The following is a 27,758-nucleotide window of genomic DNA, read 5'->3' as shown; positions in this document are numbered from 1 at the left end:
TCAGTGCTAACAAGCCAATTCAATTAAGGTGGAAGTGGGCTATTCTCAACAGTTGACAAGAAGGGGTGAAAACTAATGAGGTCAATGTAATCAAGGTGGCTCATTTCAAACAGTTGACAAGAAGGTGTGAGTATCAGCAGGGGGAAATTAGTTTTTGTAATGACTCATCCACTCCCAGTCTTTATTCAGGCCTAATTTGATGGTGTCCAGTTTGCAAATTAATTTCAGTTCTGCAGTTTCTCGTTGGAGTCTGTTTTTGAAGTTTTTTTGTTGAAGAATTGCCACTTTTAAGTCTGTTATTCAGTGCCCAGGGAGAATGAAGTGTTCTGCTACCGGTTTTTGAATGTTATAATTCTTGATGTCTGATTTGTGTCCATTTATTCTTTTGCATAGAGACTGCCCGGTTTGGCCAATGTACATGATGGGGGGGCATTGCTGGCACATGATGACATATATCACATTGGTAGATGTGCAGGTGAATGAGCCCCTGATGGTGTGGCTGATGTGGTTATGTCCTATTATGGTGTCCCTTGAATAGATATGCGGACAGAGTTGGCAACGCGGTCTGTTGTAGGGATTGGTTCCTGGGTTAGTGTTTTTGTTGTGTGGTATCTAGTTGCTGGTGAGTATTTGCTTCAGGTTGGGGACTGTCTGTAAGTGAGGACTGGCCTGTCTCCCAAAGTCTGTGAGAGTGAGGGATCATCCTTCAGGATATGTTGTAGATCCTTGATGATGCACTGGAGAGGTGTTAGTTGGGGGCTATAGGTGACGGCTAGTGGCGTTCTGTTACTTTCTTTGTTGGGCTGTCCTGTAGTAGGTGACTTCTGGGTACCCTTCTGGCTCTGTCAATCTGTTTCTTCACTTCACCAGGTGGGTATTGTAGTTTTAAGGAAGCTTGATAGAGATCTTGTAGGTGTTTGTCTCTGTCTGAGGGATTGGAGCAAATGCGGTTATATCTTAGAGCTTGACTGTAGACAATGGATCGTGTGATGTGGTGTGGATGAAAGCTGGAGGCATGTAGGTAAGTACAGCAGTCAGTAGGTTTCTGGTATAGAGTGGTGTTTATGTGACCATCGCTTATTAGCACCGTAGTGTCTAGGAAGTGGATCTCTTGTGTGGACTGGTCTAGGCTGAGGTTGATGATGAGGTGGAAATTGTTGAAATCCTGGAGGAATTCCTCAAGGGCTTCTTTTCCATGGGTCCAGATGATGAAGATGACATCAGTGTAGCACAAGTAGAGTAGGGGTATTAGGGGACGAGTGCTGAGGAAGCGTTGTTCTAAGTCAGCCATAAAAATGTTGGCATACTGCGGGTACCCATAGCAGTGCTGCTGACTTGAAGGTAGTCATTGTCCCCAAATGTGAAATAGTTGTGGGTGAGGACAAAGTCACAAAAGTCACAAAGGTCAGTCACCAGGTTTGCCGTGACATTATCAGGGATACTGTTCCTGACGGCTTGTAGTCCATCTTTGTGTGGAATGTTGGTGTAGAGGGCTTCTACATCCATAGTGGCCAGGATGGTGTTATCAGGAAGATCACCGATGGATTGAAGTTTCCTCAGGAAGTCAGTGGTGTCTCGAAGATAGCTGGGAGTGCTGGTAGCTTAGGGCCTGAGGAGGAAGTCTACATAGCCAGACAACCCTGCTGTCAGGGTGCCAATGCCTGAGATGATGGGGCATCCAGGATTTCCAGGTTTATGGATCTTGGGTAGCAGATAGAATGCTCCTGGTCGGGGCTCTAGGGGTGTATGTCTGTGTAGATTTGTTCCTGTGCTTCTTCAGGGAGTTTTTTGAGCAGATGGTGCAGTTTCTTTTGGTAGCCCTCAGTGGGATCAGAGGGTAATGGCTTGTAGAATGTAGTGTCAGAGAGTTGCCTAGCAGCCTCTTGTTCATATTCTGACCTATTCAGCACCCCCTTTGTCAGCCTTTTTGATTATGATGTCAGAGTTGTTTCTAAGGCTGTGGATGGCATTGTGTTCTGCATGGCTGAGGTTACGGGGCAAGTGATGCTGCTTTTCCACAATTTCAGCCTGTGTACTTCAGCGGAAGCACTCTATGTAGAAGTCCAGTCTGTTGTTTCAACCTTCAGGAGGCAACATCGAAAGTAGGATTCTGGGTCACCTCAGAACTGTCTCATGTTCATGGGGGTGGTGGGGCAGAAGGAGAGGCCCTGAGATAGGACAGACTCTTCTGCCGGGCTAAGATTATAGCTGGATAGATTAACAATATTGTTGGGTGAGTTAAGGGAACCACTGTTGTGGCCCCTTGTGGCATGTAGGAGTTTAGATAGTTTAGTGTCCTTTTTCCTCTGTAGAGAAGCAAAGTGTGTGTTGTAAATGGCTTGTCTAGTTTTTGTGAAGTCCAGCCATGAGCAAGTTTGTGTGGAAGGTTGGTTTTTTATAAGAGTCTCCAGTTTTGAGAGCTCATTCTTGATCTTCCCCTGTTTGCTGTATAGGATGTTGATCAGGTGGTTCCGCAGTTTCTTTGAGTGTGTGGGGCACAATCTCTCATCATAGTCTGTGTGGTACGTAGACTGTAATGGATTTTTTACCTTCAGTCCTTTTGGTACGATGTCCATCTGTTTGCACTTGGAAAGGAAGATGATGTCTGCCTGTATCTGCACAAGTTTTTTCATGAAGTTGATGGATTTCCACTTCATACGGCTAAATTCAGTGCCTTGCATGGTGACAGGTTTCAGAGCAGTAGCCGTGTTAGTCTGTCTCAGGAAAAACAATGAGGAGTCCTTGTGGCACCTTAGAGGCTAACAAATTTATTTGGGCATAAGCTTTAGTGGGCTGAAGCCCACTTGTTCCCTGCCTCAGTATCCTCACCACTCCCGAGCATTCTTTGAGCTTGGGTCAGAGTCCTCTGGCATCCAGGGTCCTTCTCCTGCAGTGCAAGGCCTGTCTTCCAAACCATGGAGCCTCGGCTCCCCCCACAGGTCAGCGTGCTCTGACCTTCATGGTCCCGCAGCTAAACTGGGCTCCCACTGCTATGAACCTGCCCATCTCTTTCTCTCTCCTGCCCAGAACTCCCTGTGCAGCTGTGACTCTTCCCCTCACCACTCCAAACATTGTGGGTTTTAAGGTCCAGCATCAACACCTTAGGGGCTTTCTTCTAGGCTGGGGGGGGGGTCTTCCACTCTTCACATGCAAGCCCCTTTTTACAGGGTTGCGGAAAATTGGTTTTCTAGCTTCAGCCAAGCTCCTTAGCCTACCCTGTCATGCGGTTCCAGGGTCTGGTCTGTGCCCCAGCCTTTAACCAGTCTCCTGGGGGTGCCCCTGTAGTGGGCCTGGCCCCAAGGTCTCACACGGTTCCACTGGGGCAAGCCTGTGACCTCAAAGACTCTGAGACTGGGCAGTTGGCACCAGTGACCCCGTCTCTCTTCGTGGCTCCCTGCACCGAATCCAGCCCAGCCAGACTCCTGTAGGAGGCCTGTGCTGTCCCCTGTCAGGGCGCAGTGCTCTCAGTGAGTATTCACAGTGACACAGGCAGCCTCTCCAAACCTCGGTACCATCGACTGGTCACCTGGCTACAGAATCTGAACACACTGGGATTAGCTCAGAGAGGCAGAAGTTAAGCCATGGTCCACCCTGGCTAAGCCATGATGGCCAGCCAGAGATGACTCATCTCTGGTGGTAGTCTCTGTCTGTGTTACCGAGTCCCTCCAAAATGGCCACCCCAATTCCAGCCTTCTGACACCCTTCTCTCCAGCTCATTTTCCAAGTCCCACCTGCTGGGTTTCCTGTGTTAGGTGTTGATCATTCAGTCCTTGGGGCGTCTCTCTATCTTGTTGGAGCCTCTGTTGATTTGGGTCAAATTGAGCCAGTTCTTCAATGACACTCTTCATTCCAGAGACAGAGAGATGACACTCACACCTCCTGTGCTGTTCCAACAGCAGTGTTAGCCATTTTACACCTGCTGGGTAGCAATGCACATACAGAGGGAAACTGAGGCACTCATAGTATTTATACAAATATTACAGAAAATTCCCACTTTGTCATATCTCTTCCCCCTTCAAGACTGAACTGAGCAGGGTCACTTTGACCAGTGAGCTGGGAAGTTTGAACACACAAACATTATTCATAGATGCCACAGCCTATTTCCAGTATTGCCAAATGTTCAGAAATCACAAGCTTGGCTTTAAAAATAATAGATGGGGTGTTCTTTTTATTGGCCTTCTGCTTTTTGAGCCTTTAGGGTGCACTGGGGTCACATTTGGAAGCTTTCTCCACAGCCACGAGGGCTAGAAACTTACTTTTTCTTTAAGAAGGAACGCTGAAATCATCACATCTCCACTTGACTCCAGGAGCTGGGGCTTTAAGGAAAACAATAATTATCATGAGACTCATGACAAAATCAACGCTGTATTTCCGATCTCTTGGTAGCTGCCCTACCAGGCACCTTCATGATTCCTACAGCACAGTTTCTAATCAATCAAACTTCCAATACACAATCCAGAGCAGTTTCACATCCTCCCTTAGGTCTGGTCTGTTAGATGGCACCAGTAGGGGGCACATGGGGAGTTTTCATGCTGCCCTGCATCCTTTTGCCACCCCAAAGCCATTGGGTTTGAAACTGGGATGGAGTCCTGCCACTGCCTCCGTGCCCTCATCTGCCAGGGAGCGAGGAGGTCAGTAAACCCACATTCCTGCATGTGTCAGCCATCGTGGCTGCACTCTGGGGTGTTCTTATCTTATCCCTTGCCTGGGGTAAGAAGTGACCCCTTGAGCATTTGGGGGCGGGGGGGGTCAGTGTAGTTTTGTCCCTCTGAGAGGTAGGTCTTAACCCAGCCATATCTCTGTGGCTCGGGTGATGCAGGGTGCCCCCCACATTGGCAGGCCCCCCCTGGAGTTGTGTTCCAACCCTAGGCTGTGTGTATGCAAGGAAGCCATTTCCCATTTAGGGGTTAACATGTTGCCCTCACCGCAGAACAGAGTCCTCCCCACCCCTGGGTGGGCTGTGATTCAGGGTCTCTTGGTTAAGAGAACCCACCATGGCCATAACCACACTGTGATCACGTGTCCATTACCAGCAACGGCCTTCCTGCTGCTTTACCTTTCTATGGGGCAGTTATGCCCCACTCAGATTCTGCCCATTCTGCCCCACTCAGATTCAGGTGTCTAGCTACAGAAGAAAGTTGTCTTGAGCTTCATAGCCTTTCCTTTGTGTTGCAAGCAAGGGGGGAGGGGTGAAATCGAGTCCTGTATCAGCTGCTCCATTATATTGCCCAGGATCAATGTCAGACTAACAGGCCTCTAATTACCCTGGTCATCCCATTTACTCTCTTGAAATATTGGCACAGCATTAGCTTTCTTCCAGTTTTTTGGAACTTCCCTGGTTTTCCAAGACTTATTGGAAAGCAACATGAGTGGTGCAGTTAGTACCTCAGCCAGCTCTTTTAAAACTCTTGGATACAAATTATCCAGACTTGCAATTTAAGACTATCTAACTTTAGTAGCCGCTGTTTAATATCCTGCCCACACACTGGTGGGATGGAAAGAGTGTTATCATACCATATAGTCTATAGGGCGACTGCATGTTATCTATAGGGTGCTTATTTAGGGGCTAGGGTGGGTTGGGTCTCCAGGGTGCAAAGAGCCTATAGGATCCATATAGGCCTAGGCAGAGTCTCTGGGAGGGGGCTGCCGCACCTCCCCTCAGGAGGTCCCTGGGACAGGCGCGCGCACACCGAAGCAAGGGGCAGGGGCGCGCGCCCGAGCCCCCCCTCCGCAGGGCGAGCCCCTCGCGCGGCCCCGCCGGGAGGGAGAGCCTCGCGCCTGTGCCTGGCCAATGGGAAAGCGGGGCGGGGCGATCTCCCCCTGGGACGCTCCGATTGGGTCTCCATTCGAGGTCGGCCCGCCATTGGCTGGAGGCGGGGAGCGGGGCCGGAATGTAGGACGGCTGCGGGCTGCGCGAGGCCTGCCCGGGGTGAGAGACGCGGCGCTCGGCTGGGAGCGGGGCGGGGCGGGGCGGGGCGGGGGTGGTGAGGCCGGGCGGGGCCGTGACCCGGGGCCGGACCGAGTCTCGCCCCCACCCGGGCCGCGGCCCCCGCCCCTCCCCCACGCGGTGGGCGCGGCCGGCTCCGCGCGAGGGATGAGGCGGGGGGCGGCTGCGGCCGCGCGCTGGGGCGCCCCCTGGCGGGGGGCGGGGGCGGGCCTGTGACAGGCCTTTGTGCCCGGGGCCCGCCCCGCAGCGCCTCGCTGTCCCCGCCCCCTCCCCCTCCCAGGGCTCCCCCTGCAGCGCCCCGCTGTCCCCGCCCCGCAGCGCTCCCGCCACGCCTGCCCCTCCCAGGGCCCGTCCTGCAGCGCCCCAGTGCCTCCCGCCATCCCCGCCCCACGGTGCTTTGCAGTGCCCCCCCCACGCACGTTCACAGGGTTCCCCTGCCTCCAGGCCCCCTGTCTGCACAGGCCTGCCCCCCCCTCCCCATTAGACCAGCCTGCACCCAGGGGAGGCTGCACCGCGGGTTTAAAAAATAAAGGTGGGGGATGATAAAGTCTTGAACTGCACCATAAGGGTGGGGGGGTGGATAATTAAGGCTGACATCATTCTGGCCTTTCATAGAATCATAGAATCTCAGGGTTGGAAGGGACCCCAGAAGGTCGTCTAGTCCAACCCCCTGCCCAAAGCAGGACCAATCCCCAATTAAATCATCCCAGCCAGGGCTTTGTCAAGCCTGACCTTAAAAACTTCTAAGGAAGGAGATTCCACCACCTCCCTAGGTAACCCATTCCAGTGTTTCACCACCCCCCTAGTGAAAAAGTTTTTCCTAATATCCAACCTAATCCTCCCCCACTGCAACTTTCCTGACCTTTGATTGCTGGGCTGCATGACCTGAGAGGTTATTTAATTTGTTTTTGTCGTTATGTAATTCACCCTAACGTTTTGCACACCGCCATCTCCACAGAAAACCCCACCCTCCCATACCTCTTCACAGGCTGTTCTAGCAGCAGCTGCCTGATCAACTCCCCAGCTCTCAGCAGCTGCACGGGCTCTATTTCCCAACATGCTTTGGACTACTCTTTTCCTGTGCGAAGTAGAAAAATTAGTGGTAGCAGGACCGTTCGGTGAGAGAAGCAGCAGTTCCTCAGTCGGCTTGCTGCCCCAAGTGTTCACTCACCCTGGGTGAGGGATGTTAGTTACCCATTGTGCAAGAAAACAAGACTGGGAAATGCCCTCTCAGTGCCCGTAGTTCCAGTGGCACATATGCAAGGTATGCCCTCAGCACAAGCTGTGGGTTGACCGTGTCTGGCCCCTGAGCGTGCATGGAGGATACCGTTTTGTAGAGAAGAACAGTGTACTCCACATAGCGTGACCTTGCATGCACCATATGTGCGATGTAACATTGCATGGAGAATGCCTGTTTGCATACACGTGCAGAATTGCATGCCTGGCTAAAAATGTAATTAGAGAGACAAGATGGGTGAGGTAATATCTTTTATTGGATCAACTTCTGTTGGTGAGAGAGACAATCTTCAGAGCTTACACAGAGCTCTTCTTCAGGTCTGGGTAAGCTCCAAAGCTTCTCTCTCTCACCAGCAGAAGTTGGTCCCATGAAAGGTCCCCTCACCCACCTTGTCTTGCTAATATCCTGGGACTGACATGGCTACAACACCACTGCATGTAAAAATGTTATGGCATGCCATTGTACAGTTCTTGTTAATGTGGGAACTGTAACTTCTGCACTTCCTGACTTGGTTTTAACTCCGCAATCTTAACATTGCAGTAAGGCAGACCTCTGCACCTTATATTTTTGCTTTACTCTTAATTTTTCCTTTAAACCAAACCAAATCCATGCTCCTCGCTGAGAACTCTGCCAGGGGCAAGTTAGCTCTAGTTATATTGAAATACTGAGTTTTTTTTAACAATAGGAAAAGCACATTTTCTCTACTCCTGTAACTCACACTTAGGGCTTGTATCCATGCAGCATGTGCACTGATTTAATTAAATCAGCAAACCCTTTCTGTGGACACTTAAACCCTCACTGGGGGTAGTGACATGGTTTGCACTGGTTTAATGAGGTTCATTTAGAAACTAGATCGGTGCACAAGCTGTGCATGTACTCGTGCTTACTGTGGAAATGACCTCTGGGTACATAACAAGCACAGAAAACTTTAGATCCAAAGCTAAAATTTTGAGTGTGAAAATGAAGGTGAGGCTGTAAATCACCTGATGCTTTTTGGTCTAATCTCTTCTGGAGAGTTGGTGGCTGGGCTGGGCTCGTCTCCACGTCTGGGGTTACTGAACTTCTGGATGTGGGGAATTTACCTGCAGATGTAGGTAGGAGCCAACCTACTTGGGAAATTAGAAGAAGAGAGGCATTTTGTTCCTCATAACTATGGTGTCACCAGTTACAGCATTCTGGTATCTGGGAGACTTCTCTTTTGAGGTTATTTGTGTAGTTCCTGCATCTTTTTGTGTTTGTCTGTAGGTACAAGGCGGAGATGAGAGGAGAGGGCCTGGTTTGATGTAATCTTGACAAGGATTTTGGCCAAGGAAGATGGTGCTGGACTCGGGGACACAGTCGTATGAGCGGCATCGCAGTGTCCTGAGCGCCAGCCCCCAGCATGAGAGGACCAGGAAAAAGTTCTCTGAACACAATGGGCTGCAACTCTATTCCTACCTCTCCCCTTCACCATCTCCAGATTCAGACCCTACTCACCCGGGCCAAAGGCCCAAAACACCTACCAAGCTCAAGTGCTCCAAGGCCTCAGAAGCAAGGCCTGAGGTCAGGCGGCTGTCAGAAACCTGCCCTGCCTTCCCAAGCCCCTGCAGCTGGATGCGCCGTAGTGAGAGCACCTGCACTGTGAATAGTAGTGGCCGGGCGCGTGCACAAATCCGCAGTGCAGCTTCCCTGCCTCATATTGCCAGGCCAAAGGCTGAGGAGATCAGCGTCAGCAGGAGGAGTCCTTGCCTGCTGGTGGCCCTGAGGCCCTTGAATGTTGAAAAGGAGAGAGAGAAGTTCTTCCAATCTTGTTATACTTACAACCCACAGTTTGAGTATGAGGAGCCTGTCCCTGTGGCTGTGCTGGAGAAATACAGAGATGCATCAGACCAGTTCATTACACAGGTAAAAATCAGTCTCTTGAGCACCCTTCCCACAGGCAGGTTGGCTCATTACCCGACGGGATGGACACACAAACCCACCCCCCCTTACAGCAAAAGGCCAGACTGTCTTCTTGCCCTGAGACTAAAGCCGCCACACAGCAAGGGGTCAGATTAGGTCAATACCCAGGGGATAGCCCTCTCCCCCCCGTCTAGCAAGGAGGTGGGCTGGTTTGACACCTGGAAGATGCTGTACTTAGGGGAAAGCTGAGGGCTGGAACCACGGGATAATGCTCCTCCGGCATTGGTGGGGGAGGGGATATCCTTCTGTCAGAGCAATTTCCTGATATCAAGGAGTCTGTCACATACTGCAACAGTTAAATAACTGTTTGGTTTTCTGGAACATGTCTTCATTTGAAGGGCTCGTACTAAGGCTTTGTCTACACTGGCAAGTGAAAGACAAAACTTTTGTGAGAGGTGTTAACCCCCCCCCCCCCAAGACAAAAGTTTTGCCAATGAGAAGCGTCGGTGTGAACAGCACTTTGTTGATAGGAGAGCTCTCCTGCTGACAAAGCTAATGCCGCTCGTTGAGGGTGGACTTTTTTTGTCCTCTCGATGAACAACGGCTATACTGCGTGCCTTTTAGTTGCACGGCTTTAGCAGCACAGCTGTGTTGCTAAAAGCTGCGTAGTGTGCACATAGCTTAAGAAACCCGCCGTATTGAATGGAATAACTGATGCCCTCGTTTTTATATTTCAGATATTTCTGTTCCGTCTCCAAGCTTGTTGGGCTTTATCTTGTCACAGAGTGTTCTTGTACACTAATGCATAGCGGTCATTACCACACATTATAGATTGTGAAAAGTTGGTATGTTAGAATAAATAAAATGGAAAAAAGAAATGACACATTGGTTTGAAACTTTATGAGCCCAAAATCTCAAATTCAGAATTAAAGTGGCTAGAACAACGTTAACTCTGACTTTGAGCTTATGTTTTATGGAGCAAGTGCTAATTCCTCCATAGTTAAGACTGCAGTGTGTTTCTCGTTTAAAGCAGAAATTTGAATCTTCTCTAAAATCTACATGCAGTCGGATTAGGCTGGAAAATTGGTATGCCAGTTCTGGGCCATGTTAGAATTTGTGGTGCTTTGATGAAGCTACCTCAATGTGCACCACAAATAATAACCAAAGTGAAAGCTAAAGCCTTCCCCAAAATTGCCTGGTTTTTGAATTTGAAAGCTCTTGTAGTAGGCAGTGTAGATGTGGCCATCCATGTTGGTCCCAGGATGTTAGAGAGACAAGGAAGGTAAGGTGGTAATATTTATTGGATCAACTTCTGTTGGTGAGAGAACAAGCTTTGGAGCTTACAAAGAGCTCTCCTTCAGGTCTTTGAAAGGTACTCCAGGCATCCCAGCTAAATGCAAAATGGAACAGATTGCTTAGCATAAGTAGTTAGCACATATTCATAGATTCATAGATATTAAGGTCAGAAGGGACCATTATGATCATCTAGTCTGACCTCCTGCAGAATGCAGGCCACAGAATCTCACCCACCCACTCCTGTGATAAATCTCTCACCTATGTCTGAGCTATCGAAGTCCTCAAATCATGGTTTAAAGACTTGAAGGAGCAGAGAATCCTCCAGCAAGTGACCCGTGCCCCATGCTACAGAGGAAGGCGAAAACCCCCAGGGCCTCTTCCAATCTGCCCTGGAGGAAAATTCCTTCCCGACCCCAAATATGGCGATCAGCTGAACCCTGAGCATATGGGCAAGACTCACCAGCCAGATACCCAGGAAAGAATTCTCTGTAGTAACTCAGATCCCACCCCATCTAACATCCCATCACAGGCTATTGGGCCTATTTACCATGAATATTTAAAGATCAGTTAATTGCCAAAATCATATTATCCCATCATACCATCTCCTCCATAAACTTATCAAGTTTAATCTTAAAGCCAGATAGGTCTTTTGCCCCCACTGCTTCCCTTGGAAGGCTATTCCAGAACTTCACTCCTCTGATGGTTAGAAACCTTCGTCTAATTTCAAGTCTAAATTTCCCAATGGCCAGTTTATATCCATTTGTTCTTGTGTCCACATTGGTACTGAGAAATAATTCCTCTCCCTTGGTATTTAACCGTCTGATATATTTATAGAGAGCAATCATATCTCCCCTCAATCTTCTTTTGGTTAGGCTAAACAAGCCAAGCTCCTTGAGTCTCCTTTCATAAGACAGGTTTTCCATTCCTCGGATCATCGTAGTAGCCCTTCTCTGTATCTGTTCCAGTTTGAATTCATCCTTCTTAAACATGGGAGACCAGAACTACACACAGTATTCCAGATGAGGTCTCACCAGTGCCTTGTATAACGGTACTAAAACCTCCTTATCTCTACTGGAAATACCTCACTTGATGCATCCCAAGACCGCATTAGCTTTTTTCACGGCCATATCACATTGGCGGTTCATAGTCATCCTGTGATCAACCAATACTCCAAGGTCCTTCTCATCCTCCGTTACTTCTAATTGATGTGTCACCAGCTTATAACTAAAATTCTTATTTTTAATCCCTAAATGCGTGACCTTACACTTCTCACTATTAAATTTCATCCTATTACTCCAGTTTACAAGGTCATCCAAATCCTCCTGTATGATATCCCGGTCTTTCTCTAAATTGGCAATACCTTTGTATCATCCGCAAACTTTATTAGCACACTCCCACTTTTTATGCCAAGTAATAAAAAGATGAAATAAGATTGGTCCCAAAACCAATCCCTGAGGAACTCCACTGGTAACCTCCCTCCAGTCTGACAGTTCACCTTTCAGTATGACCCTCTGTAGTCTCCCTTTTAACCAATTCCTTATCCACCTTTCAATTTTCATATTGATCCCCATCTTTTCCAATTTAATAATTCCCCATGTGGCACAGTTTCAAACGCCTTCCTGAAATCTAGGTAAATTAGATCCACTGCGTTTCCTTTGTCTAAAAAATCTGTTACTTTCTCAAAGAAGGAGATCAGGTTGGTTTGGCACAATCTACCTTTTGTAAAGCCATGTTGTATTTTGTCCCATTTACCACTGACCTCAATGTCTTTAACTACTTTCTCCTTCAAAATTTTTTCCAAGACCTTGCATACTACAGATGTCAAACTAACAGGCCTGTAGTTACCCAGATCACCTTTTTTTCCTTTCTTAAAAATAGGAACTATGTTAGCAATTCTCCAGTCATACGGTACAACCCCTGAGTTTACAGATTCATTAAAAATTCTTGCTAATGGACTTGCAATTTCATGTGCCAATTCCTTTAATATTCTTGGATGAAGATTATCTGGGCCCCCCGATTTAGTCCCATTAAGCTGTTTGAGTTTCGCTTCTACCTCAGATATGGTAATATCTACCTCCATATCCTCATTCCTATTTGTCATGCTACCATTATCCCTAAGATCCTCATTAGCCTTATTAAAGACTGAGGCAAAGTATTTGTTTAGATATTGAGCCATGCCTAGATTATCCTTAACCTCCACTCCGTCCTCAATGTTTAGCAGTCCCACTTCTTCTTTCTTTGTTTTCTTCTTATTTATATGGCTATAGAACCTTTTACAGTTGGTTTTAATTCCCTTTGCAAGGTCCAACTCTACTTGACTTTTAGCCTGTCTCACTTTATCCTTACGTGTTCTGACCTGAATAAGGTAGCTTTCCTTGCTGATCCCTCCCATCTTCCACTCCCTGTATGCTTTCTGCTTTTTCTTAATCACCTCTCTGAGATGCTTGCTCATCCAGCTTGGTCTACAACTCCTGCCGATTAATTTTTTCCCCTTTCTTGGGATGCAGGCTTCTGATAGCTTCTGCAGCTTTGACTTAAAGTAATCCCAGGCCTCCTCTGCCTTTAGATCCATAAATTCTTCAGTCCAATCCACTTCCCTAACTAATTTCCTTAATTTTTGAAAGTCAGCCCTTTTGAAATCAAAAACCCTAATCACAGATTTATTTTTGTTTGTCCTTCCGTTCAGTTTGAACTGAATTAGCTCATGATCACTTGAGCCAAGGTTGTCCCCTACAACCATTTCTTCTATGAGGTCTTCACTACTCACCAAAACCAAATCTAAAATGGCATCCCCTCTAGTCGGTTCAGCAACTACTTGATGAAGGAATCCATCAGCTATCGCATCTAGGAAAATCTGAGCCCTATTATTATTACTAGCACTCGTCCTCCAGTCTGTATCTGGGAAGTTAAAGTCTCCCATGATCACGAAGTTTCCATTAGTATTTACTTCATTAAAAACATTAAAGAGGGCTCTATCCATATCCAAATTAGATCGCGGTGGTCTATAGCACACCCCAAGCACTATCCCAGGGGAGGCTCTAATAGTTTTCTTCCCCAATGTGATTTTTGTGCAGACAGACTCTGTCTTATCCATTCCATCGCTTCTTATTTCTTTACATTCTACCTCATCACTGATCTACAATGCTACTCCACCACCTTTACCTTTATTTCTGTCTTTCCTAAACAGCACATACCCTTCAATAGCTGTAGTCCAGTCATGACTACTATTCCACCATGTTTCTGTTATCCCTATTCTAGGGGACCATTCAAGGTAGTATGGCCCATTAACACTTCTGCAGTCATAGGACAAAAAGAGGGGGTTAGTTGGTTACAAATTGTTGTGATAACCATAAATCCAGTGTCTCTGACAGTGCCTCTGTCCATGATTGTTAGTGTCTAGCAGAGTTATGAATTTAAGCTCCTAGGCTCATCATTTGAAAGTGATTTGCAGGTTTTCTTTGAGGATGAGTACTCAGAGGTCAGACATAGAGTGATTGCTTTGTGAAAGGTGATCACCCTCAGGTGACAGGGTGTTTTATCTTTTATCATTTTCCTGTGTGAGTTCATGGAGAGTATAGTGAGTGTCTGGTTGCAGACACATAGTTGTTTGTGGGGCACTGAGTGCACTGGGTGAGGTGCCCCACATGTTGTGTTAGGCATGTGGAGGGCCCACAGATCTTGAAAGGTGTGTTGTGGGGAGTGTAGATCATTGTAGCAGTGATGATACATCTACAGGTTTTGCAACTGTTGTTCTGGGAGGGTTTAGTGCTGCTTTGAGTTGGTGTGTTCTGGTGTGGGGAACTTGCTTCTGATAATGAGCTTAGAGGGTTGGGATTGTTTGAAGGCGAGAAGTGTGAATTCAGGATTCTTCTTTTCACGATGGGGTCCCCATCAAGTATGGGTTGTAGTAGTTTGATAATATCCTGTATAGGTTCCAGTGTGGGGTGGTAGGTGACAACTAGGGGTGTGCAGTCGGAAGGGGTTTTATTTGTGTACCAAAGCAGGTTCTCTCAGGGTATTTGGGTGACCCGTTCCATGATGCAATCTACTTCTCTGGTGGAGCATCCTTGTTTGATTAAGGTGTTTTGAAGTGTGTTAGGGTGTATATCCCAAACTTTCTCCTTGGAGCATATTCTGTGGTATCTTAGCAACTGATTGTAGATTAGATTGGTGTATTTAGGGATCTGTGAAGGTAGATGTGGTGATCTGTGGGTTTCCTGTATATAATTATCTGTAGGGTTCCATTGTTGAAGCGGGTGCGGGTGTCCAGGAAGTTGATACTGGTGTGGGAGTGTTCCAGAGAGAGTTTAATGGACTGGTGGTGATTGTCGGAATTGTGATGGAAATCTATGAGGGAATTTAAGCCATTTGTTCAGAGGATGAAAATATCATCCGCGTGTCTCAAGTATATCATTGGTTTCATGGTGCATTTGTCCGGAAATTCTTCTTCAAGAAGAACCCAAGAAGAGGTTGATATATTGTGGAGCTACCCTAGTACCCATGGCTGTTCCCCTGGTTTGGACAAAGTGTTTGTTTAATGTAACATTGTTACGGTTGAGGATGAAATGAATGAGTTTGGCCGTGTATCTGGGGTGCCATCTGACGGATGTCCATTGTCTTGTAAATATTTGAGGCAGGCAGCAATGCTGTCATTTTGAGGGATGTTGGTGTTTAGGGCAGTGGCATCCATGTTGGTGAGGATGGTGTTCTGAGGGAGGCTGTCAATGTTTGTGGAGGAAGTCATTTGTGTCTTGGAGGAAGCTGGCCTTTTGTGTGGTTAGTGGTCAGGATGATTTCTGCGAGTTCTGATATTCCTTCAGTAAGAGTGCTGTGGGAAGATATGATGTGTCTGCCTGGGTTCCCTTGTTTGTGTATCTGCTACTGCAATACAAATAATAAATAAGAACTCCTTACTTGATATGAGGAGTGATTGCTGCTGGCTGACAGATCACACTGCACACAACAAGTTACCTCTCTGACTGTTTCCAGTGGCACAGTCGCTGTTAAAGACTAACCATGCATTAAGGGATTTTTTACAATGATTTCTGTGTAGTTTAAGTAAATATGCTCAGCTCCCTAAAGAATTAATGGTGCATCTAAGAGCTGGAGGGAGATGTGCTTGTCTTGTGTGTGAAGCAGCACCTTAACAGTGTGTCTCCTGGCTTTTGTATGCAGAGTACTAAGTTTGGGGGTTGTTTTTTCTTATCTCTTTGGGGAAGGATATTAAGAGCAGAAGGCTCCACTGGGTGGCAGCAACCTTAACTCTGCTGTTTTTTCTCAGTGAGTATTCTAGCAGCTGATGGTTGTTACCTGCTATAGTTAAGGTTGTATAACAGTTTCCAGCCTAGCCTCCTGTTCTGATTGCTCGTAACTTTCTGAAACTTTCACTTTATGGGCTGAAATTTTCTAGGCTTGGTCTCTACCACACGTGGTGGTTGAGTATATAAGATTGAGCAAATAACATTCAATCATTTGAGTGAGAGGAGACTGAGGTAAAAAATGTGCTGTGTACACGTACACACACACACACACTCTTGACTTTCTGTGTGCCTTAGTGCTGAGATGGCCGGGGATCAAGGGCTGATAATTGATATGCAAATAGTCCTTCCTAAAAGAGAGGTTAAAAGTGTTCCTTTGAGAACTGATTGCAAATTGACCAAGTTATGAGGATTTGAAAATTTATGTATCTGAAATACAATTAATACCTCTTTCAGAGCAGTGTTCAGAAGATAAGTGGTTGCATTGCACACATGTAATTACAAACTGTAGTCCTTGGAATCACCCAAAACCTATAAAGACTAATTTCCAAAAGGTTTAGGGCCATCCAGGTTCTAGTGAAAGGAGGGCAACTGTGGCTTCTGAGTTGTTCCCCACACTCTCTCTTAATCCAGGAGGCCATGCACTGATCTGGGATCCAGGAAGTCCTGAGATCTATTCTTCCTTCTTATGAACTGCAATACTGGATCAGACCATCTAGTCTGGCAACCTGTCTCGAACAATGGCCAGTTCTAGGTACTTCAGAGGAAGAAGGTGGAAGAAACTCTATAACAACAGACAGTTATGTAATCTGCATATAAGAGACATTTCTTCCCAACTCAGAGCAGTTAGTGGATGATATAGGCTGAAGCAGGATGGTTTTGATCCCTAAATATTATTAAATCTGTCTGATATAACTGTGGATGTTCTTGTTATACATACCTCATCCTCTCTGGAATCTTATACTGGCTCTTGTCTTCAATCGTACTTTTGTGGCAGTGAGCGCCACAGATTGGCTAGGTGTTAGGTTTTTAAAAAGTCATTTTTGATTTAATATGTTGCCTTTGGCTATGTCTACTCTAGTACTTTTATCGGTAAAACTTTTGTTGTTCAGGGGTGTGAAAAAAAACACCCCGACCAACATAAGCTTCACCGACAGAAGCGTCGGTGTAGACAGTGCTTTTTCTGTGGGAGATGCTCTCCTGCCAACATGGCTACCTCCACTCTTTGGGGATCATTTAATTATGCTGATGTGAGAGTTCTCTCCCATCGGCACAGAGTGGCTACACGGGAGACCTTACAGTCTTTTCTATCTTCCTTATATAGACAACTTTTCTCAGGCTTTGTCAACACTGCGCTTTCGTTGGTAAAACTTTTGTCATTCAGGGATGTGGAAAAAACACCTCCCTGAATGACAAAGTTTTACCGACAAAAAGTGCCAGTGTGGACAGTGGTTTGTTGGCGGGAGAGCTCTTCCACCAACAAAGCTACTGCCTCTCGCTGCGGGTGGATTAATTTTGTCAGTGGGAGAGCTCTCTTCTGCCAACAAAGAGTGGCTACACAGCGCACCTTTTAGCGGCACGGCTGTAGCAGCACAGCTGTGTCACTAAAAGGTGTGTAGTGTAGATATAGCCTAAACTAATAAGCCCCAGTCTTTGCTATCTTCCTTATAGAGACAACTTTTCAGCCTCTAGTCATTTCCACTACTCGTATTTCTGCTATAGCTTTGTGACAGGGAGACCAGAGTGAGCACAGTATCCCAAGGGTGGAAGTGTTGATTTATGACATGGCATTGTGAGATCTTCAGTTTTGTTTTCTCTCATTCTTCCTGCATCTAAATGTTTTGTTTGCTTCTTTTGACTGATGCTGCAGATTGAGCTGTTTGCAGTGACACACAAGTCTCTTTCCTGGATGATAACTGTTAACTTACAGCCTAGTAAAGTGTATGAATAATTCAAATTATTCCATCCAATGCACATAACTTTGCATTGTAAGACTGAATTTTAAGTGTTTATTTCAATCTGAATTTTCTAGTCTTGACTGACCTATATACCTTTGTCAAGGTTCCTTCCCCACTCTGAACTCAGGGTACAGATGTGGGGACCTGCATGAAAGAGCCCCTAAGCTGATTCTTACCAGCTTAGGTTAAAAACTTCCCCAAGGTACAAACTTTGCCTTGTCCTTGAACCCTATGGTGCCACCACCAAGCGTGTTAAACAAAGAACAGGAAAAGAGCCCACTTGGAGATGTCTTCCCCCAAAATATCCCCCCAAGCCCTACACCCCCTTTCCTGGGGAAGGCTTGATAAAAATCCTCACCAATTTGTACAGGTGAACACAGACCCAAACCCTTGGATCTTAAAAACAATGAAAAATCAATCAGGTTCTTAAAAGAAGAATTTTAATTAAAGAAAAGGTAGGAGAACCATCTCTGTAAAATGAGGATGGTAAATACCTTACAGGGTAATCAGATTCAAAACATAGAGAATCCCTCTAGGCAAAACCTTAAGTTACAAAAAGACACAAAAGCAGGAATATACATTCCATCCTGCACAGCTATTTTACCAGCAATTAAACAAAAGGAAATCGAACGCATTTCTAGCTAGATTACTTACTAACTAACAAAAGTTCTGAGACTGCATTCCTGATCTGTTCCTGGCAAAAGCCTAACACAGACAGACGAACCCTTTGTTCCCGCACTCCAGATTTGAAAGTATCTTGTCTCCTCATTGGTCATTTTGGGTCAGGTGCCAGTGAGGTTACCTTAGCTTCTTAACCCTTTACAGGTGAAAGGATTTTGCCTCTGGCCAGGAGGGATTTTATAGCACTGTATACAGAAAGGTGGTTACCCTTCCCTTTATTTTTATGACAACCTTTGTTATCTGAAACTTTAGCCACCTCATTTCTCTCCCATTATTCCAGATAATAAATATTAAACACCTGTTCTAGTACAGAACCTTGAGATATCCAAGTGCTCACTTTCAGTATTGAAAATTGATCATCTGTTCCTACTCCTGAGAATCTTTGTGACTCAGCCAAGTTCTTAAGCATGAGTAGTTGCCTCTCACCTCGTGACTATGTATTTTGCTGCTTTGTCAATTTTTTTTTATATCTTGTAAACTGGTTCTTTATCCACAATTTTGTTGCTACACAACAAAAATAAAAATAGTTCAGACACAGACGTCATTTGCAGCTGAAGCTGTGCCATCTCTACCATATGTTATTTGGTTTTATAATTCTCTTCAAGTGTAGTTTTAACCAGTTTTCCTTGCACTGAATTAAGGCTCCCAAGCCTATAATTCATAGGATCTCCTCCAGTACTGTTTCAAGATAGGTATAATGTTTGTTCCCCTGCAGTCTCCTGATATAAACTGCTGGTTTTTAGGATATTGCATATTTTTGGTAGTACCTCAGAAGCCAATTCCAAATTCCTAGATTAATACCGTCTGGTCCTGGTGACTTGCTGCTCTGTAAAATTTGTTTCAGAACCTCCTTTTTTGATAACTTAATATTTATTACTTGAAAAGAGTAGGTAACTCCCCAACATACAAAACTACTCAAGATAGTTAAGTCCCAGGCAGACTGCGAAGAGCTACAAAAAGGATCTCTCAAAACTGGGTGACTGGGCAACAAAATGGCAGATGAAATTCAATGTTGATAAAAGCAAAGTAATGCACATTGGAAAATATAATCCCAACTATACGTATAAAATGATAGGGTCTGAGTTAGCTGTTACCACTCAAGAAAGAGATTTTGGGTTGTGGATAGTTCTCTGAAAACATCCACTCCATGTGCAGTGGCAGTCAAAAAAGTGAACAGAATGTTGGGCACCATTAACAAAGGGATAGATAAAAAGACAGAAAATATTCTATTGCCTTTATATAAATCCATGGTACGTGCACATCTTGAATACTGCGTGCAGATGTGGTCGTCCCGTCTCAGAAAAGATATATTGGATTGGAAAGGGTTTGAAAAAGGGCAACAAAAATGATTAGGGTTATGGAACGGCTTCCGTACGAGGATAGATTAATAAGACTGAGACTTTTCAGCTTGGAAAAGAGACGACTAAGGGGGAATATGATAGAGGTCTATAAAATCGTGACTGGTGTAGAGAAAGTAACTAAGGAAGTGTTATTTACTCCTTACCATAACACAAGAACTAGTGGTCACCAAATGAAATTAATAGCCAGCAGGTTTAAAAGAAACAAAAGGAAGTATTTCTTCACACAACACATAGTCAACGTGTGGAACTCTTTGACAGAGGGTGTTGTGAAGGCCAAGACTATAACAGGGTTCAAAAAAGAACTAGATAAATTCATGGCGGATAGGTCCATCAATGGCTGTTAGCCAGAATGGGCAGGAACGGTGTCCCTAGTCTCTGTTTACCAGAGGCTGGAAATGAGCGACAGGGAAAGGATCACTTGATTCCCTGTTTTGTTCATTCCCTCTGGGGCATTTGGCATTGGCCACTGTTGGAAGACAGGATACTGGGCTAGATGGACCTTTGGTCTGACCCAGTATGGCCGTTCTTATGTTCTTAACATCATCTATGGTGAAGACTGATACAAAATAAATCCTTTAACTTGTCTGCAATGTCCCTACCCGCTTAATGGCTTTCTTTACCTCTGGTGGTCAACAAGACTTCCTGCTTCTAATACACTTCAAGAATTTCTTGTTCTTATGTCTCTGAGTGTTTGCTCTTCAAATTCCCTATTATTCCTCTGACTTTCCATTTTAGCTGTTATAGTTTATGTTCTCTTTTTCCATCGCTTCACTTGGGCTAGAAATCCACTGTTAGAAGGTAACCTGTTTGGCTCAGATAACCTCTCCAATCTTACCAGTTAAGCACATCATTTATTCTTCTCTTGCCTCCTTTTCAGTGAGAGATCCGCATGCCTCTTGTAGTTATGGTTGTAGAAGTCGTTTACATGCTCAAACCATGGTTTTTAAATTCCTTCCTTTTGGCTTAAAAAAGAGAGCCATAGCTAGTCAGTAGGATCATACATTCCATCTTCCTAAAGTTTTATGATCCCTTCCCTGAGGATGTTGACTTTACTCCTAGTTAAATAATATAATTGCCACTGCTATAGATTCAAGAAATATGAAGTCCTGTGTGTTGCTTAGGACTAATTGAAGAATAGCCTCTCCTCTTTTGGTCTAAAACTAGCTGTTCCAAGAAGCAATCATTTGTAATGTTGAGCAGTTGCTTATTTAATTCTTGTTCCATTGTGACAGACATGACACACATGCAGAACTGAAGTCACCCGTTATCACTGTATTGTTGGAGAGGGTTGCCTCTCTGGTGTCCTACAACATTATGCACTCCCTTTTCCTCATCAGGAGGCCACTAGTATATGTGTAGTGTTAGGACTTAGGGTTGGTAGGTCCTGTCAGTTCAAAACATTTCTTTTCCATTTCTATGAAATCTGCTAGGTGCTACTCCCCACCTCTGACCTGACCTGTCCTTCCTGTATAGTTTAGGGTTCCCCTGACTGGCCTTAATCATTGTCTGTAGTTCAAACCTCTTCCCTGGGAGGCAGGCAAAATATGCTACTTACACTTTTCAGATGCGGTAGCAGCGGAGGCAGAAAAAGGTTAAGACCAACACTTTCAAAAGTGGCCACTGGTTTGGGGCCCTTCACTGTTTAGGTAGCCAATTGTAACAGCTTGGGTCTGATTTTTTCAGAGTTACTGAGCAGTCGTAGTTCCCAGTGACTGCAGCTGGCGTTTTGGGTACTTGGCACTTCCAGAAATCAGGTCCCAGGTGGGCACCTTGGATACATCTACACTGATACAGGCTCGCAGGGGTGGTGCTACAAAGCTGTTTTAGCAGTGTAGATGCTCCTGCTCGGACTAGAGACCAGGCTCTGAAACCAGGGAAGGGGAGAGGGTCTCCAAGCCCATGTTCCCATTTGAGCAGGAATGAATAAACATCTATTTTTAGCCTCAGAGTGCGAGCCCTGCAAGGCCAAGTCTGCTGCTCAGGCCACTTGTTGCCGTGGGGTTTATTTTGGAGTGCAGATGTATCCTTGAGACTGAGTTAGACTCTGAACATCAGCAGCCTTGTGGCCTGTGGTTTGCACAAAGTCACACAAAATTTATGGCAGAGCTGAGAACAGAACCAAGATCACTGCATTAATAGACCGATAGCTGATCCACCAGATGACATTGCTTGAGAAAAAACACTTCATATGTGGGTGCTTGGATATGCTGTCTGTAAAGTGGGGCTATTTGTGTCTGTTCTTCAACTGCTTTGAGATCTACAAGTGGGAGAGCTAAAAGTGAAGGGCTTGGGGCTGATCTATAATAACTTCTGAATACTACAGATGAGCTGGTTTTTGGGATAGTTACTGTAGGGCTATATTGAGTGATTGGATTGTTCACTATGTGCGTGAGTTGACTTAATTTAATAGTGGAGCAGGGCTGTTTGGAAACTAGCAAGAAGGCAACCTCCTGGTAAGCATTCCCTAAATAATCTCCTGGTAAGCATTTCCAGGGAGCTAAAAAAACGATGCCTATGCTATTAAGCTGTGAAGACATTACTTCCAAAGACCAGTACAGTTAATAGACTTGTTTGGCCAAGGCTCAGGACTAGCATGTCAGAAGGACACTAAACAGTTAGTCATGCCTCTAGAGTGAGGGGGATGGCAGGTACCACGCATCGTGATGTTTTTTGTCTATTGGCTGCAACACAATTCCATTTGTGACTGAATTTGTTTTCTTTCTAATGCAGGATGAACCGGAGCCATTTTTCATGAAAATATGTCGGAGGGCCCGGGAGACCCATTATAGTCACTAGCCCACTGGTATTAGGCACTCACCGTGGATGTGAGAGACGCAGGTTCAAATCCCTGCTCTGAATCAGACTTGAACCTGGGTCTCCCTCATCCCAGGTGAGTGCCCTAACCACAGGGGGCTACTGGCTATTCTAGAAGCATGCTTTCTCTCCGGTTTTGACCAGAAATTCCATCCTGGACCTGAGAAACCTTCCAAAAGAATCGGCATTTTCTGACCAAAAACCAAAAAAAATTGTTGAAAAATTCCCAACCAAGTCTTATCTATCTGTTATTACTTTATCAGATAACATACAAAACTATACAATGTCTTTGTTTATCAAAAGTGGTCAGCCATTTGATTCTTTTATCAGGTATTCCTTTAACTGAACATAGCCCAAGGAGATCTAAGTATAGCTATGGAGGCTGCACTTGAAACTGTAGAAGGTAGCTTGGGGAAAGGCTGACTCTCTTTTATGTGTGTGTGGCAGGCAACTGGGATCATTCATGCCGTCCTGGAGAAGTATGGCTCTTATGAGCGCTTTGAAGTGACCACTGGTGGAAGACTGCTGAGCAAATGCCAAATCTGGTCTATTATCCGGAAGTACATGCAGAAGGAGGGCTGTGTGGGAGAGGTAATAATTGTCTTCGTTTTGTTTATGAAGCACCTTCACCACAACCACTGCTAGCACAGATCAGTAGGGATAATAGGGAAACAAAGAGATGGACTCAGAAGTGCGATGTATACCGACAAAGCCAAAATTAAAAATGGCTATTGACTGAGAGGAAGAAATTTGGGAACCCATGATTCTTAGAACCCAACAGTGAGAGTGGACACCGAGTTAAGTATGAGCTTGCATCATGAAGTGACTGCAAACATATCTGATGTAATTTTGTGCTGCAGGAACGTCACCTAGAGTAGCAGGGTTTTAATAGCACTTCTCTATACGGCTCTGGTGTCTGCAGCTGGAAATATTGTTTTCACTTCTGAGCACTTCAGAACCAGGAAGATGTTAACAAACTGTAACACAAACAGTTCTAGGAATGTGGCATAAGAAAGACTCAAGGCATTTTGGTGTAAAAGTGATATCCAGAGTAACTTTACATAAATCAGACTTGTTGATTCCAAAACACAATGTTACCAAGTTGAGTTTTCACCCTTTGTGGACTAAATCCAGTTCTCGTGGAAGCAAGCACCCTTGTCTTGACTACAGTGGAGTTATACCAGAGCACCACTGAGCCCAGTGGCAGCTGTAAAACGTGCAAAAAACAATACACATTTATCTTAGTTTATATAGCTCCTCATCATATTAAATATTGGAGCCAAAGATCTAACCAAGTGTAGCCAATACTGGCCCATCTTGAGCTCCATTCATGGCTCACAGGGTGCAGAAAGCTGCCCTCAAAGGACTGCTGAGGATTCAGCTGCCATAATGCTAGCTCAGCTCTGCGCCACTCCCTCTGGGCCCCATACCGTAGCAGGCATAGATTTACAGATTTTTAAGGACAGAAAGGACCACTGTGATCATCTCGTCTGACCTGCATAACATAGGCCAGAGAAGTTCCCTGAATTAATTCCTGTTTGATTCCAGGAATTAAGTTTTTCTAAAATTAATTCCTGAAATCAAACATCCTACATTAATTTAAAAATTTCTAGTGACAAGAATCCACCACAACCTATAGTAAGTTGTTCCAATGCTTAATTACTCTCTCTGTTAAAAATTTGAGCCTTAATTTCTAGTCTGGGTTTGTCTGGCTTCAGCTTCCAGCCATTGTTATAATTTTATCTGCTAGATTGAAGAGCCTTCTGTCAAATTTCTGTTCCCTATGTAGGTACTTAGACTGTAATCAAGTCACCCCTTGACCTTCTGTTTGGTAAGCCAAATAGACTGAGCTCCTTGCCTATTGCTGTGAGGCATGGTTTTCAATCCTTTAATCATTCTTGTGGGTCTTTTATGAACCGTCTCTAGTTTTTCAACATTCTTCTTGAATTAGGGATACCAGAACTGAATACACTATTCCAGCAGCAGTCGCTCCAGTGCTAAATACAAAGGTAAAATAATCTCCTTTTTCCATCTTGAGATTCCCCTGTTTACACATCCACAGTTCACATTAGCCCTTTGGGCCACAGTGTCACACTGGGAACTCACGAGCAGGCATGCAGGAAGAGAGGAGAGAGTGTGGCTAGAGATTGCTCTCAACCAGCAATCGTCATCAGGGTAAGAGCCCCTTTGGGGCCATTACAGAGCAGGACATACATGGGCAGTCCTTTACTGCCATAATTTGTGCCAGGGGTCAGAATCTTCCCCCTGGAAGCTCTGGAATTGGTCATGTACCAAGATGGCATAAAGCTGCTTTTGTCTTTACCCCACTCTGAGTCCTGCACTGAGCACAGCTTGACTGGGCCCAAGAACCTGGCCCATTATAGCTGAGCCTGTATATTGTATCATACATGCCGTATACAAAACGTATGAGGATCTGCTATCTTTAGTCGCCAGGGCCCACTCAATGTGATATGTTACAGTCATGTGTTTCATCTGTGAAGCTGTAATTAACATCGGTTAGCAAGTGGTCAGGCTCGTGGGTCACTGTGCTGGAAGCTGGAGAAATGTCAGAGTGTGACAGAGCTGCACCGCTGCGTGAGACTGTTGAGGGGAGGAGGGCAGTGAGCTGCAGCTCATCGGGAATGGGTTGGAAATTAGAGAGAAAAGAAGCAACTTCAGCATCAAGGGGCAGGGGCGTGAAAGCACTGCAGGAGGAAACTCGTTTCAATAAATACTAGTCTCGGCTGGGGTTTTCAGTGGATGTGACGTTATGAATGTAATTCATATTCCAGTATGCGGAAATGACACCGCTCACCTAAAAATATTTTACCGAGCTCTAAATGAAGTAAAACCCCTCTCATTGCTGCCTGTCCCCCCAGAGATAACATTGGTGAGCTTTATCTCACTTCTGGGGTGAAATTCAAACAATTTGAAATATTTTATAAAGAATGTGCAGACCAACAGCAGCATTTGATTGTGCGGACATCTGCATAGGCTGATTGAAGGTTGTAGCCAGCTGACAGGGTCTCTGTGCTAGAGTTCCTCCTGGTCTGTCAAGAATGTTTGCTTCGTAGCTGATCAGGCAGTGTGTAGCTTGGTGCTGAAGATTTGGGTGTAAGAGGAGTTTGGATTAGACATGACTCCCATTCCTCTCTTTGGCACTGACCAACCATCAAGAATGTGATTGGGCAAAATAAGATTTACTCTCACTCCTTAGTGAATTCTGTACTTACCAGTAGCAGAACAGAATAGGCCTTGGATTGCCTTACCATGCTTTTGACCACAGGCCCTGGAACAAGCCCAATGAGTGTGACATTTACACACACCCAAGGCTAGCAGGTCTAAAAGATGAACTGTCCTGCAGATTAATCTGTCCAATGTCTCTGTCACTGCAGTGACCAAGTTTTTCGGACATATAAGCACATCACAAACCAACTAGCTCACACTGTTGGTGGTTTTGGGAGTTACATTTCCTGAAGGTAATGAACTATGTGTCTTTTGGATCCACTCCTTTCTCTTACTACTTCTCAAGACAATATACTCCAAGCTCATTTCTCTGTCCTTGTTCGTCAGAGCAGTGTGTCAAGCCAGGACTCCTAGCACCACTGCATAGATCTCTGCTGTTTGATCCAAAGAGGTAACGCCTTTACCTAGAAGGTTCCTATCGACTCCACATGAACATCCAACACAAACTGAACCATTGGTTCACTAATCACCCACACCCCACAAAAAAAACCCAACCAACTAAAAATCACCTTTTGACACAGTGGAAGCAAGTGTTATTCAGCCCCTTTTTCCAGATAGTGAAAAGGAGAACAGAGATTCCGCAAGCTTGTGTCCTCTTTGCCAAGATGGGTTTTAACTGAAGTAGTATGTTTTCATAGCTGCAGAGTTTAGGAGCTCCTCAGATCACCCAGTTCTCTGGCATCCTACTCCCCTTCCCTATGGAATTGGACAGTTAAGGTTGTGAACAGACAGTGTGGGATTCCAGCCCTATATAGCACTCCAGCAGGATGTAGGAGGCATACGCAGCTTGCAGGGGGTCAGTGGAGTATCTCCTCCTCCCACCCCCAGTGCAGGCACTGCATTGCTCTGCCTTAGATAGTCCTACACTGGCACCCCTCCAACAACTGAGGTGGAGTCGGGGTGGGGCCATATTGCCCATTGCTATAGCCTGCTGGGATATTCCTGGCGAGGCTGCCATAACTGAAAGAAGCCCCCAGGGTTGCTTGAGTGGGGTGGGGAGTGCTCCCAGAACAGATCAGAATCAGGAGGCCACCCTTCCTTTGGCCTGGCCAGGCATGCTGGGTCTCCACCAGTGGCAGCACAGAATCTCAGCCACACCATTTAATTTAAAACATGATCAAAATGTTGTAGTGAAAATTCAAGTACTTGAAAGCCAGGAAGCAGGGAGCTAACGTGGTGCGGACACAATTGTGGTTTCCTCTAGCTATCTGTCCCCAGCCAGATCCCCACCTGCAATTCTGGAGTCTCCTGGGGAGCTGCATTCAATAGCAATAGTATACACAGTAAGAAGTGTTGATGAAGCACCACTGATAGTGTCTTAGAGTCAGAGCCCAGCCTCACCCAACAGCCTGGTCTGACTCCACAGTGATGGACTGCAAAGGGGGCTCCTCCCCACCTAGGCTGTGTCTAAACCGGAGTTTGGGCCTGCTGGAACTCAAGGTGATTGGCAGCTAACACCTTTGCAAATGCTAATCTAGACTAAACCAGAGCAAAGTCTGGGTTTAAATCCCGGACCAAGCACTTGTGAGTGTCTAGATTAGCATTTGCAAAGCCAGATTGAGTTAGTTACTTCGGGAGCAATCGCTCCAATATAGCTGGTGGCTTCTCACCTCCCCCACCCCTGCCCTGGCCAGTGAGAAGCTGACTGCAGAGAACCCTAATGGGCTGCATGGGCCAAGCCATGGTAGTGGCTGCCAGAGCAGCGAGGGCGCAGCTCCCATCCTCCCACTGTCCCTGGGCATGAGGGGATATACTGATCTGGGAAGGCAGAGTACCACAGGTTCCTGCATGTCGAGCAGCATTCCACTGGTAAGTCTTTTTGCACTACAATTGGTGCTGACTATTAAAGACTTCCTTCAGGATCGTTCAGGCCGTAGACCCTGACCCTGTCTGGCTCTGTTCTGGCTCAGGGTGGAGGTGATGTTGTGAGAGCTTGTAGAGACCTCCCCACACTGCCCATGACTCTTCTAGGTGTGCCCACTCCCTGTCTATACTGGTGAGTATTGCACTGTTATGAAATACAGCGAAAGTGGTCTTTGACGTGTGAGGTGGCTTCAGTCAGGTTTCATTCTGCGCTGT

At 45.7% G+C, this 27,758-nt stretch overlaps 1 protein-coding gene and 1 long non-coding RNA gene across 7 annotated transcripts in view; one reads left to right on the top strand and one right to left on the bottom strand.

Annotated features, from left to right (window-relative positions):
- Nucleotides 1–467: 467 nt before the first annotated feature.
- Nucleotides 468–6,994, bottom strand: LOC311529016. Of its 2 annotated transcripts, none has more exons than XR_014713755.1 (3): nt 6,926–6,994; nt 4,257–4,316; nt 468–3,919 (listed from the first exon to the last, which is right to left on the bottom strand). It is a non-coding gene; the product is annotated as an uncharacterized lncRNA (long non-coding RNA). The 2 variants fall into 2 exon arrangements; XR_014713756.1 differs by lacking the exon at nt 6,926–6,994 and adding an exon at nt 5,057–5,250.
- The window catches only part of MATCAP1 (microtubule associated tyrosine carboxypeptidase 1), a 46,218-nt gene continuing 24,270 nt past the window's right edge, over nt 5,811–27,758 (top strand). The window contains exons 1-3 of one of the 5 annotated variants that reach the window (XR_014713754.1): nt 5,811–5,929; nt 8,430–9,068; nt 22,881–23,024. Coding sequence is in view for 4 of the 5 variants with exons in the window: in XM_084644633.1 (XP_084500759.1) it covers nt 8,499–9,068; nt 22,881–23,024 (714 nt within the window). In the remaining variant the exon portion in view is untranslated. Of the gene's footprint in view, nt 5,930–6,365; nt 6,480–6,819; nt 6,840–7,124; nt 7,212–8,429; nt 9,069–22,880; nt 23,025–27,758 lie in introns of those variants that run through there. The other 4 variants (XM_084644633.1, XM_084644635.1, XM_084644636.1 and 1 more) reach the window with 4 other exon arrangements.

The sequence above is a fragment of the Lepidochelys olivacea genome, assembly GCF_965140295.1.
Source record: "Lepidochelys olivacea isolate rLepOli2 genome assembly, chromosome: 12".
NCBI lineage: Eukaryota > Metazoa > Chordata > Testudines > Cheloniidae > Lepidochelys > Lepidochelys olivacea.
Note: the sequence above shows the minus strand (reverse complement) of the source record. Positions and strands in the feature narration are given on the sequence as shown.